At 34.2% G+C, this 14,618-nt stretch overlaps 1 protein-coding gene across 1 annotated transcript in view; it reads right to left on the reverse strand.

The window, feature by feature from the left end:
* The window catches only part of LOC118738239 (GATA-binding factor C-like), a 102,006-nt gene that overhangs the window by 5,886 nt on the left and 81,502 nt on the right, over window positions 1-14,618 (reverse strand). The window contains exon 4 of the mRNA XM_036469165.1: window positions 7,930-8,075. Within this exon, the coding sequence (XP_036325058.1) occupies window positions 7,930-8,075 (146 nt within the window). The remainder of the gene's footprint in view (window positions 1-7,929; window positions 8,076-14,618) is intronic.

Consider the following 14,618-nt stretch of genomic DNA (forward strand, 5'->3'; position numbering starts at 1 on the left):
AAAATCAATTGTTCACGCAAATACCGACAAACTTGCTGCCTGCCTACAGTCAATTTCCGCCCCAAAAGCCCTAAACACATTCAACCAAAGCAAAAAAAAAAAAACACATTAAGCGAAAATGAAATAACAACACACTGTCGATTATGTGCTATGCAAAATACTCTCGCTTTTCTTTTCATGCGGCAACACTGCGCACAGTGTAATTAGAATTTACCTCTAAATTATTCTAAGCGAAACTAAGCTACATATAAATAGCTGAATATGTAAGTCGCTAAGGTCAGAAGTTAGGTCTGAGATGTGGATAAAGCTAAAGCGTATAAATACTGCCTAAGCGGAGCCGGACGTTAATGCTTTTTTAGTTTTTTTTTTCTCTTTCTGACTAGAAATTAAGTGAGGAAAATGCCACAGTAAAAATGAAGTAAACAAAAAAAAAATAGCTTCGTAAAATATAGGAAAAAAAAACAAAAATTTCAACGGGAAAACTGCATTCTTTTTTGCTTCATAATTAAAGGCAATTATTGAACTATTCGTTGAGCGCCTTTACAGTGTTGCCATGTGCTTATTTTGTAGTATATGTATGTGTGTACCGCTGCCTCGCATTCTTTTGTATTTTGTATATGCAAAACAACAAATATATAGAAACATGTATATATATTTGTACTAAATAGCAACAAAATGCAATGCTGTAGCAACACAATGCCACACAGAACAGAACAATGCAAATATTTGTTGCCAATTTTTTCGATTCTTTTTTAATTTATGAGTTTTAGCCTTAAGTTAAAATACGCTATGTCTCACAAGTAAGCAACAGTGTATGTATGTAGATTTATTTTCGAGAGAGGGTCGCGCGCTATGCAATTATATTTTTTTGTGTGCCAATATTCAGGCGAAATATTTCGCCGCTGCATTTACAAAAACAGATATTCAAATATTGTGTTTTGTGCTTTCAACATTTTATAGCGATTATTTGTAAACTAGAGACTGTTATTAATGTCCAGCTTCAGGCGAGGTTGCTGGGAGATCAGACAACTAGGCCTACAACACTTTGGTAACTTTGCTTACCGATCACGTAAGTTCAAGTGGAATTCCCGGGGAATACTTGCAAAAATATTTTTGAAAGAACTTTGTCAAATCCGGAATATTAAAAAAAATCATAAGTGTGTTTTGGGTTAGAGCTTTCGCACAATGTGGTGAATTGCACAAATTATTAAAGTAAAATACTTCATATGCATATATACGTACATTCATATATTTCGATTAATGTGCTTTTAAATGTCGATACTATGCACACCTTGTAAATACACACATATATACTTAGCCGAAAAAGTTGCGAATTCTGGACCAACGTTGCCGTTTTGATACCATTGTATCATTTTTGATACTTTTTTTCTAAATTTTAAGATTTGATACTTTGATATATTTTGTTCAATTGGGCTCAAATTGGCCGGCAGAAATGAATTTTTGAAAACTATGAATAATGTTACTAGTTCAAAGGCAAATATTTTTTCCTTTTTATTTGAAGTCTTAAAATTTTATATGTAGATATTTGTATGTTTGATTTGGTAGCTCTTATAAGGCAAATGCAACCCGGAATTTCTTTGCACACGCTGTTGTTATAGGGCCCCTAAACTACACAAAAACTGTGTGCTGGTGCGAAAGCTTTTGGAAAAGTTGTGTGTGAAAGCTTTCAAAGTATGTATATATATGGATAAAAATATTCGCAAAGCAAAACAAAATCAAGGTTAATAATGCTGGAACATTTTCCTATCTTTTTCTATACAAAACTTTAAAATTTTCGATTCGCACGAAAACAAGAATACGCCTCATTGTGAAAGCTCATAAAAGCTTTTTTTACTCTTTAAGCTTTTTCCATAAGCAAATGTTAGCTTATGGAATGCTGTTAATTCATATTGATGCTGGTATGAAAGCTGTTATGCGTCCGGATGTGAAAGCTTTTAAGCAGAAAGTGTAATTAAAAGTTGAGATTTTGAAGTAATATAGTGGAAAAAGTGTGTGCCTACGTTTTAGATCGTGACTTTCGAATACAATCACCGTGTAGAACACGGTTTTCTCAAACTGTAAAGTTTTTGAAATGTACTATTTTCGGCAGGAAACGACCGATAATTGGGAGTTTTTATGGCAAATTTTCCTCAATACTTTTTGAGGTGAAAATAATTAGGAGTTTTTCATTTTAATGTTATCTCTGAAGCTTAGTATACATATCTAAAAAAAATCGATTTTCCTTTGATTTTTTACTGCACATTTTTAGTATTTTCCGTAGCCGTGTTGTTCGTGAGCTTTTCTGTTCTTTCCTTATTTCTTCACTTACAAAAAGTTAGCCTGGCGGCTTACTAATTTCTGTAAAACCTCTCAGTCACACTAACCAAAACCCTACATATTCAAGAGTAATATATGAAAAAACAGCATATGTATATATATAAGTATGCCCCATTAAAGAGCGACCACACGGATGTGGAACAGTTGAATTTGCTGCTTAAAAACTTGTTAGTTGTGACTTACGTGCGGCTTTTTATTCTAATTTTTAGCAATGGCTTTTTAGTTTCGCCTTTGCACTGTTGATGTATTCCTTTTTTTCCTGCCTCCTTTTTTTTAGTTTCAAGTTCAGTTGCAACAAAGTGCCGACTCGATTTTCTTCTACCAATACGCTGGGCTTTTATGTTAAACATTTAAATCAATACAATACCCGTCAAATATGTAGTCAGTTTGACCATTCATTTGCTCGTTTGGTGGCTGGCGGCTTTGTAGGGTCCAGCAGAAGACAACTGGATGCTTGAATTGCTTGCTGGCTGGCTGGCTGGCTGCCACCCAGAGTCTACAAGCTTTTTTCTACATACATACATACATACATATGTATAAGCCCAAGTGTGTTTGCATGTATGTATGTATGTATATACTTACATATTTATGCTGAGCAGCCAAACAATTGAATTGCATATCAAATTGACTTAACGACCTGACAGTGGTGTGGGCATTGATGTGGAGCATCCTGTTGTGGCGGACAATACACTTGCGCGCGCTGCATAAATGCATACAAACTGATATTTGCACATATGTATGCAACAGTGACAGTGACTTGGTGGCAATTGCTACTATGCACTGACGCTGAGTGCAGCTGGGCATAACAGCGGCTGTTGCTAATGATGTGGGGTAAAAGTGCAGTGGCATCATATGAAGGGAATGCGGAGTTTGTGGGGAAAAGGGGACATTATGCGCACATACAGCCATTACTATGCTGTGTACAAACGTACACACATGGCTTAATTTACATACAAAAAGAGTGGAGACCTTCTCTCAAAACAATTAAGCGCCTACTCCTTGCTGCTACGTTACCCCTCCACCTTTTCATTCGAGGCATTCCAATGCACATAAAAATCACAGCATAAATTTTAATTTGTTGCATATTTTGTCAACAGCATTAAAAATGTCAACAAAAATCAACAAACCCTAAATATCCAGCTGTGAATTTCTTGGGAATTCCCTCATAAGCATAATACAGGCAGCAGCATCGGCAACGAATGGGACGACCAACGACCGACACCGAAGATGCTTACAGCATGCAGGCGGAGGCAATATACATATATCAATGCGAAGAAGGAAGATGAGGAGTATCGAAAAATATGTATGTATGCATGTGCATGCAGAAGACGAGGTAGCCGTTTGCGAGTGACAGTGACGCCAACGCCAACGCACATGCGCACCACACAGCGATGCAGAAGCTAAGCCTTTATTTTAGGTTTTTTTTTTTGTTTTTTGTTTTTGTAACTCAATGTTAATGTAATGCAATCAAATGTACGCCAATAACATGGAAATCAACGCTTCGAGGGTTTTATTGAATACATTAATGTAAATTAATAAATATATATGCATGTAGGTCCAAATATATACATATGTGCCTATACATAGACCTAAACATATTAATAAATATTTCTTACGCGCCTGCTAACTAACCCTAACTATATAACCAAGGTGGGAAAATGTACCTCCTGCTTCGTTATTACCTCGCTCATCCAACTGCAGCGTGAAGCTGTCGAGTGTTGGCTAACGCCCTTAAAGTATATATGTACGATCATATTTGTATGTACATTAGAGTGGTACAAGTTTTCTGCTTTTGTTATTTGTAATATCCGTGCCAACTTTCAGTTTTCTACTGCAACCAATATAGGGTGACCTTGAAATGCGCTACTGGGTAGCTGTGAAACTGGCAAAAAATTTTAGTGATTTTTATAAAAATCTACTATTCCCATAACAAAAGAAGTGATATTTTAATAGATAATTTAAATTTGAAATGTTCTTAGGTTACTTAACCAATTGTTTAATTAATATATGTACACAATGCTTCTAGAGTAACATATGAGCATCATGAGCATCCTCTAAATGGATACTTAGAAATGTAAGGTTTGACGGCAGCACCTCTTTCGGCAAGAGGAAACATGTTGGAAGGTGCCCCAAACCCTCTCTGGGGAAACATTTTTTTCGGCCAATCTAATATACATACATACATATGTATGAACGCACATGCTTGCTCCTGCTAATAGACCAATTTATGTTATTTTGATGGCATTAAATTTTTTTTTACTCACATCAGCGCTTGGTTTCGCGTCTCCTTATTTTACCACATAAAACAGCTGGTGGTGGCACAGCATCTCAACTAGCTAAGAAGTTGCAACAATTTTAAGTAGCTACAAAGACTGAGTGCTGCTTAAAGCTAACGGGCGTATGTGTGTGTGTGTATTTAGGCGTGTTGATTACACGAGTGCAAGTTGAAAAGTCAGTGACTTTTTGAATTTTGTGCACAGTAACTTTAAATGCAATACTTCTCCCGTCAACTGCCGATCGATTAGTAGCCTACTGTAAAATTTTTTGGCTAGCTGCTACATTTAGTTTGTGTTTGACAGTCATTGAAAGCAGACAACCTTGTGAATTTTAACGAAAATGGAAGAAAGTAAATTTCGTGTTCTGATTAAGCATTATTTTATGCGTCAAAAATCCATTACCGAATCCAAGAAAATGCTTCATAAATACCGGGCATCCTGAACCATCAATTTCAATGGTTAAAAAATGGTTTACTGGGTTTCGTTGTGGTCGTACCAGCATAAGTGACTCTGAACGTTTTGATCGCCCAAAAGTGGTCGCCACGCCATAAATCGTCTATAAAATCCATGAAATGATATTGAGCGATCGGAGAATAAAAGTGTGTAAGGTGGCCGAGGCTGTAGCTAGCTCTACTGATTGAGTATAGCATTTTACATGAATATTTGGATATGAAAAACCTATTCGCGCGATTGGTGCTGCGCTTGATCCCACTCGACCATAAACGCAACTGTGTGATCACACACAATTCGAAAGAGTTTTGCACCGATTCGTAATCGCTGACGAAACATCAATCCACCACAATAAACCAAAGACCAAGAAACAATCAAGAAATGCACCAAAGAAGGCCAAGTAGGTCTGTACACTGAGAAAAGAGTTTAGTTACGTCAACTAAATATGTTTTTCTCAACACATGATTTGGTTATAGTTACATTATTTGTTTATAGTTACCAAATCATGTGTTGAGAGGAATATATTTGCCTGACTTTTTTCTGCGTGTAAGCCATTAAGGTCATGGCCATAGTTTTCTGGGATGTACGCAGTGTCATTTACATCGATTAGCTTGAAAAGGCCAAAACTATCACTGGCGAATATTATTCAGAGACTCTGCTATTGATGTGAAGCAAAAACGACCATATTTGCCCCAGAAAAATGCGCTGTTTCATCAAAACAGTGCACTAGATTTAGCTTCAGCGACTATTTCCTGCTTCCAAACCAAAAGAAATGGCTGGGTGGTAATATATTTGGGTCTAATAAAAGAGATAATCACAGAGCATTTGAGCATATTAAGAAACCTTTTATTTGGAAGGAATTAAAAAATTTGAAAAAAAAACGAAGGACTAAAGATATATCTAAAAGGAAACTATGTTGAAAAATAAAACGCTTTTTTGGCGAAAAATATCTTCAATTCAAAAAGTTACTGACTTTTCAAATTGCCCTCGTATCATCCTACATATGTATGTATGTTTGTAATTTTATTGTGATTTCGATTGTATAATTGTTGTAGCATGGATTTGGTGAGTTGATTTTGTGATTGCAGCGGTTTTTGATGTAGTTGGCGCCACTGGTTGAGTAGGCAGCATTGTGGCGCTTATCGTCGATCGCAGATAGGCGATAGTGTCTGGATCAGTTAGAACGCATGTACATACATAGTACATGAGGCTTAAATGGGTGCGTATGCGCGTTCGCTTGCCCTGCTCATCTTACAGATGTAAATGCCAGATATTAAGACTTCTTCGGATTGGGAACTATTATTGTCGTTGGTTTTGATAGCTGTTTGGTGTTCATTGATTTTGTATTTTTGGGTTTGGAGTTTGATTTCTAGCTCAATTCTCGTTTATTGTTTCTGCTCTTGATACCACTCAGCTTTCTGTTGTTTTTAGTTCTTCAAAAGTTTTACAAATATATAACTTGTCTATACTTAACGGTAAGTGATCGACACTGTCAATGTCGCTTTTCTTGGCCATGGTTTCTTGTTATACGGATACCGGCTGATACATTTTGCTTTCTTCTAACCTCTTCTTCGAACTTTATCAGTGACATACATATGTACGTATGAACATATATTATTTGATTTTTTAAATAACTTTAAAAAGTTGTTTTCTGAGACGGACTTGGCGAAAGATTTAATTAAAATTTATTTTTGTTATTTTTTTAAATAAATTTTTTTTTCTGCTAAGTCGGTTTTGCTGTTTGCAGGTAACTCCTTTGTACATCACTTTTGCATAAATTTATAATTTATCCGACCGTTATTTTCAGAACGCCTTACTACATATATTATATAACAGTCATATGAGCTTTTTTTAACATTGTAATTTGTAAAACGAAACATGAATTTTCGCCAACCAATTTGAATACAAAAATGTAACTTTGAAGAGTTTGTGAAAACCAGTATTAGTCAAAATTTAATGCATTACGTTAATATGAACTCTACGTACATTAATATTGAAAAAATCGGAAAACCTATTTTTAATTTATTTTTTTTTTCTTACGAAATCCATGTATCTAGATGCTCTAGGAATATTTCTGCATCAAAAAGAAAATTTTGAAAAAAATGTCGCTTACGTTATTTTGGCGGTTAGGGCTCGATATGGTTTTCCGATTTTTCCATACATAATTTTACAATACAAAATATTAGATTATAGAATTTTGCTATACAGAGTTTTGAACACAGAATTTTAAACACACAATATTGATCTATGGTAATTTTGTACCCAACCCCACAAATTCATATGGCGGTGTTTGTGGTGCAACGATTAACAGCGTCATACAAATTTATGAATTGAACGTTGGCAGCGATTTTGATCGCATCACGCGTTGCGAATCCGCTAGGACATAAACGTAGCCTAAAGTAAATCTCAAAGTGTAAGTAATTTTACTTATATCAGAGAGCTGGGAAGCTTGTGTGATGCTTTGGACGCAAATATGTAAAATCCATACAAATTTGATTTCTAAATTTGACTTAGCTGAAATATGTTCATTACATTTAACCCAATTTGTTACATCTCCTCTCGCTCGCTTTCCCTTTTTAGCTAGAGAAAATTTAATTACTCCTTCTTCGAATTTTTATTTAAGCTTCTAAAATAAAAAAAAATAAAAATTTGTTTCAATCAAATCCTAAGGCCTTTTGCAAATTCATAAAGTCAAAAAAGGTTTCTTCGTGCTTCCCTGCCATTCTGGGCTGACAATATTAGTACACATTCTGCCCGTAATGCGCCCATCGCGCGGAGTCTTAATGAATTAAATCAGATTTCAAATTCTATTCTATCTACATATGTGTGTAGGCACATACATACATATATGTTTCTCAAAACTTACCAGTCTTCGCTTTGGTTTAATAAGTGGTCGATTTTGGCCATTCATTTTATAATACAGTCCACAGGCATTGCACAAATAGTGGCCGGTGCCATCGCGTCGCCATAATGGCGTCGATGTAGCACCACAGTTGACGCATTCGCGACCCTCTGCAAAGAAAAGGAAAAAATAAATAAAAATAAATTAAATGCTTAATATTTTGCATAAAGGAACTAAAGATTTTATACATATGTAGTGTAAAGGTGCAATTAATGAGTCATATGTATGAAAAAAATGAATGTGAACTTTAACTTAGGATTTATCGAAAGGGAAAATTAAGTTTAAAGCTTTCTGAGATATATTTTTTTTTAGGCTCAGAAAAATATGTTACAAGTAACAACCATATTGGCCGTTATCATACCACACAAGAATTCTTTTTACAAACATTAAAATGTTTTCAAAACTAAAAGTCGAGTGCGCGCCTCAAACCCATTTTACCTGTTTATGCGGCTTGGCACGTCACTCAAAGTCCAATTCCATGTTAACGCGCATTTTATGATGCACAAATATTGGAATGTTAAAAATGTATACATATAAGAATTTAAATATTTCCTGCATTTGCAAACTACAAAGCTATAATCAGAGCTACGTACGTACGTATCTATACATTTGTATGTATGTAAGTAAGAAAGTGCATAGTTGAATGGCATTGAAGTTGCAATAACCTAAAGTTGTACAGGAATGTGCGAATTAATAAGAGTGTTCGTACTCATGCATACATGCATATGTACATACATGCAAATGTTTCACCTAAGTATTTACGTTTAAAAATATGCATACAACTGCGCTGCGCGAGAAAAACGCATGGAAGCGGAAATGATGGATTTGGCGGTCTGCGCATTTTTTCACTTTTATGATACATAAATACATACGTACATATGTATATGATTATATTCCTATATACAAACATCCACTTATATATATACGGACATGCATAAAAACACGTGCTTGTATGTATATGTCCAGAGGTGTGTGTGCGTATGAATGTGGTGCCCATTCATTCTTCATTTATGTTAACTTTGCAAGTCACTAGTTCGTGTTAGTCCCAGTTAACCAGGCAGTCTACCAGCCGGCTACCAACTTGGTGGCTTGTTTGTTTGCCTACTTAATGCGAGTACTTACTTACATACAGCAACTTGCACTCACTACATAATTTTATTGTCTGTTTTTGGCTTTTCGGTTTGCGTACTGCCACATTTTTACAAATTTTAATTAAGCCAAAGGCAGCATTACTCGTAAAGGCAGCTAAGAAACGTTAGCAAGGGGTGACAAGGGAAGGAAGACAGTTAAGTAAGAAAGAAAAAAATAAGCAGCTGAATTAGCGTCGAGTTATTATTTGTAGCATTCGTTGGTGGCAGAGGTGGTGCTAGTGTCAGCGCCAGCGATTGTTAAGTCAAAGGCCCAAGTAAAAATGTGTGTGTTTTAGTACAAATGTAAGTGGTTGTAGGTGCACAAAGGCTGGATGAGAAACAGCGTTTTAATTTTTACTTTTTTCTTCTTGTAGTAGACACATGAATGTCTGTAGTTTTGTTTATTAAGTATGCATCTACATATACTTAGATACATATGCACATTAGGCATGTGACTTTTTTTAATGGAATATACCTATTAGCAGAAGATGAGGAATGATGAAAAACCTACAAAAATAACATTTTTGCCAAAATTTTGTGCAAAAAGTTACCGCAGGGAGCTGCCATAAGAAAATATTTGTACTGATAAAGCTCCTATGTACGTATATATGTGTACATATATATATGGAAATTCCATGCCAACCGAATTATGACTGCGATCAATAATTGGATTCTAAAGTTTTTTTCTTCCGTTGACTTGGAATTTTAAATGCATATGTACATGTATATGTATGTATGTATGTATATGATTTTCAGTGCCACATATGAAAGTTTCATCATCAAGCTAGCTTCACGTGAAAGGTGCTAAGTCAATTTTTTTTTTTAAATTGTTCAGGACAGAAGAAAAATAAATTTTTAAAAATTTCAGAACGACCAATTTAGATAGTGTGAGATGACCGCGCACAGTTTGATCAGCTGTTTGCCTAAATTGAAACAGTGCTGGAAATTTCTGTTTAAAATTTAATTTCGGTGCCAAAACTTAGGTCAACTAAGTATGTCCATCACTGGTTTATACGTATGTTTGTATATATAGTATATATTAGGGCAGGTCAATGTATTTTTACTATGCGCGTATAGCACAGAATTATTCTACTTGTAATTCTAAGCAAACTTTCCGAATAAACCATGGGTCTAAAATCAATTTAGAGTTTGCCAAATTGCGAAAATAGGTTTTGAAAAAAATTTGAAAATTTTCACTGTTGCACCCTCTGGTGGAAGTTTTAAGAAATATATAAATGCATAAATGGGTTCCTCATACCAATAAAACTTTTGTAGCATGTTTTTTTTAATAAAAAATTTAAGCAGACTGCAAATTGATTTTAGATTCATGGTTTCTTTGGCAAATTTGCCTATAATTAAACGTACAATCCCTCTGTGCTATACGCTCATAGTCGAAAAAATCTCCTATACAAATTGACCCGCCCTAATGTACGTAAATATATACAGAATTTGTTAGCATACATCGCCATTTGCTTATAACTATCGTTGCTACTGCTTTAAATTCATTTTTCCTATTGTTTGTGTAAAATTTTGTTTTTTTTTTTTAGCCGGCTATTTTTTGACCCACGCCACCAACGCAATGGCACATATTCTGTGGCAAGCTAAAGTCGAGCAATTAGCTCGTAATTGTATAGGTATGCATGTATGTGCGTAGCTTAAACGCCGTCAATTGTGCCGTTGCAAATGAATTTCGGCTCATTTGAATACCGCTGCTGCTGCTGTTGGCTGCTAAATACATATTTTCCTGCGCCTACCCATATTCCTTCCCTAAGCCAGGTCCATTAGTGGTGGCGGTGGTAGTAAAGCGGCAAATATGGTGAAATTATCACAAACGCATACACATAAATACATATAGATACATATATGTATGTACCATTGGCTGCATGTGTTTAGGCATGCAAAACTGTTCTTAATATCGTGTGCTATTAACGCGCATGTTGCTGGAGTAATTTAAATTTTTTTTTATTTTTAAGTTTTTTGTTTTGCTTTTATTTTAGTTTCCCCCCATTCGTTTTGGCTTACTTTCCGTTTTACATTAGTTACAGTATCATTTTTTAAATGCAGTTTTTATTGCTTGTTTGTGTAGTGTTATGTTTACCGTAGTAACTATTCGTATATCCATTATTGTTGTTATATTAGTTGTTGCCGTTTTTTTTGTTTTTAAAGACATTTAGTGTTGTTGCTCGCTTTGCTGTCTTAATGATGCCACTAAATATGGTTTATTATTTAATGTTTGCGACTGATGTATACAAGTTTTGCTACTATTGCTTACTCACTTTTGTTTTGATGGGTATTTGATTTGAATTTTTTCTTTTTTATAATTTGTTGTGTTTTTAATTTATGTACGAACATTCAAATATATATATATGTACATACATACGTATGTATGTGGAAATTTAGTCATGAACACAATATTTAGTGCTCCAAAAAGTTATTTTCGCTTTTTGGATTTTCCGCATTTGTGCGCATACAAATTAATTATCCACTTTTAATATGACCGTTAAATATTATTTAGTCCGTTATTCTTCATGTACTATACTTTTCTAATTTCAATTAAATAGCTTTTTTATGGTTGGTAACTTTTGGTGCCTTTGTAATTAGTAATTTATGATTTATGTTTTTTTTTTTTTAATAAAATTTGAAAGTTCGTTTTTCGTATTTGTATTAAGAAGGAATTGCTATAAAGAAAACGATTTTTTTAATATTTATTCAACTTATCAGTTAATAAAAATATTTCGAGCATGTTTTCCCCGCTAAATAAACAAATATTTACAAGCTCTAAAAAAATATTTTATTCGTAGCTGCAGGATTCGTGTTTTCCATGACATTTTTTTAAATAAATATGTAAACATAACGCATGCCATTATACTCGTACACGTTATGATGCCCTGACTAACGAACATTTAGCATTTTATGTCACGACGAAATTCAAATACAATGTCTTTTATTATGTGCGCCAAACGCAACCATAACAAATGTAAACTGAATTATTTAATCAAGGCAAGTGGACATGCGTTTTTTCGATGGGGTACTCATTTTTGTAGGGGTTAAAGCGCAACTACGAACATATTAGCTGAATTTTTATTTAGAAATATATTTAAAAGAAAATTCTGATGACATTGCAGAGATGCCCATAAAGCTTTAAAAAGGCATTAAAAGATGCAAAAGCAAAGAGCTGTAATTGCTTTATAAAGCTTATGTAACTGCCTTTGGAGACTTTTCAATTAGGTTTGGTGACCTATTAGAGCTTTCAATAAAGCTTTTAAAGGTTTTTAAAAGGTAATCAAGAATTTAAACGAAAATAGCTTCAATCCTTATATAAAATGAGTGTAACTGCCAATAGGAACTTTGCAGAGCTTTCATAAAAGCTATAAGTAAATTTTAAAGAGGCAATAAAACGTTAAAAAGTAATAACTCTAATTACTTTTTAAAACTATTTTAACTTTTGTTAAACTATTTTAACTGGCTTTGGAGATTTTTGAGTTAATTTTGATGACTTTACAGGGCTAAGGTTTAAGTATCTTTATCTTTAAAAATACAATATACATATCATTCTAAAGGAAATAGTTATAATTGCTTTATAAATCCAATTTTACAGAATTTGTATACGTTTAAGTTAGTTTAGAAAAGCTTTCAATATACTTTTTTGAGTTTCCGCCAATTTGAACGCAAGTTCTGCTCCGCTTGGTCTTTCTATCGCAGTGGGGCCTTCTTCTGCCTCTGCTACTACCAGCGAGTTTCAAGTTGATTACCTTCAGAGCTGGATCGTCGGTGTCTATACGAACGACATGTCCAAGCCGCTGTATTTTAATTCGCTCCACTATGTCCATGCCGTTGCGTAAAAGCCCGTAAATTTTCTCTCTCGAATACTCAAGGCTGAGCTTTCACAAGAATTTCATATGATTTCGAAATAGTTAAAGCCAAATTATTAAATAAATCTCCTTTTTGCTCAAAAATCATTGACAAATCTTATGAAATGGACATTATCATAACAAGCCACCTTACCTTCGGCACTCCTTCATTTATTCAACTCAATTCCTTGTAAATTGTTTTACGACAGAATGACAGGCAGGGAGACAAACAGACAGTTCTAAATAAAAGCGTAATATTTAATGTGTTCTAAACTACTTTTTATTGCTACACGCCTCATCATTTTCCGTAGCATACCAATTTATTACATTTTATTTCGAGTGTGTTTTAGAGATTTTCGTGGAAATTTTCAATTTAGTTTTACGATTACCCATTAGGAATTTGTCTACATGCAAGCACACCATTTTCTTTACATGTGTTTCTATAACTTGTACACATATGCTACACAGTTGAGGGAGTTAGGTAGAAGAAATTTGAAAAACAAAGTGCGAAAACAGTGAAAAGGAATTTTATTATTTAGGACAAATTAGTAGAATCAGTAAATAGGTGTGTATGTAGCAAAGCAGAGTATTTATTTCCAGCTCTTCTTGTTATTGCTGTTAGATCACTAAATCGTATTATGTGTTCACATTATGTGCTCGCGTTAGCGACAAAGGAATTAATTTAAGTGTTTTGCGTGTTCAAAGTCATACCAATGGAGGTGGAAAGTATTCGAAAGTGAATTAGCTGGTAGTAGATATGCTTCGTTTGAGTATTTAGGGGCTCATCAAGTGTGTGGCAGAAAACTTATAGTATCTTATTGTGCACGAACATATACACAAAGTTTTTACATTTCTATCAGCAACCACTGCCTTGTCACTCCCTTTACTCACACCGCACACACACACACACACACACGCACGCACTGTCATTTGCCACCCGCCAGGCGTTATATGTTTTGCGTGCGCATTTTTGTCAACAAAATAGATTATTAAATAAACAGTTCATTTGTTTTCGGCGCTTCGCCCAAATCGCTCTTATTGTAACATGATAATTTCGTTGTACTTTTTATGATTTTTTATGCACAACTTTTTCTTCAACCTTAAACAATTTTTGGTTATTTTTAATTGAAACACATTTAATTATCTTCTTTCTCATTGAAATTAGTACTTTAGTTTAGAATGAATTGCTGTGATACTAAGGCTATTATTTTAGTGGGTTAAGCCGACTCAATACATACATATGTACTCATGTCACCTGTTAATTTGCGTAAGTTTTGTGGCGTTTTTTTTAAGTATTTTGTTGTTGTGTATTTATTTCTGTGTATTTTTACCCCTAAGTCATTAAATTATTCAGTTGTTTAAGTTAAGTTGATTGTTCTGGCGTAAATGTTTCATATTGTCTGGTTGTTTTAGGTGCTTTCGTATTTCAGTATTTTGTTGTTATTTACAACAGGCAATAATTTATGATAAAAGCCAAAGTTTTGCCAGCATGAATGCAGTTTTTTTATTCGTATGATTTAGAAAAGCAGAGTATTACATACAAACTTATTGAGCATAGTAAGTAAAAACAATGAAATTATTAAAAATCTGTCCAGATAAATGGCTAATTTTTTTTAAGTTTTATTGCTTGTATGAAGCTACAAAAAATTGAAAATGTTCAAATGTTATGCAG

The sequence above is a fragment of the Rhagoletis pomonella genome, unplaced genomic scaffold, assembly GCF_013731165.1.
Source record: "Rhagoletis pomonella isolate Grant_MI unplaced genomic scaffold, Rhpom_1.0 Rhpom_scaffold_00004, whole genome shotgun sequence".
Classification (NCBI taxonomy): Eukaryota; Metazoa; Arthropoda; class Insecta; order Diptera; family Tephritidae; genus Rhagoletis; species Rhagoletis pomonella.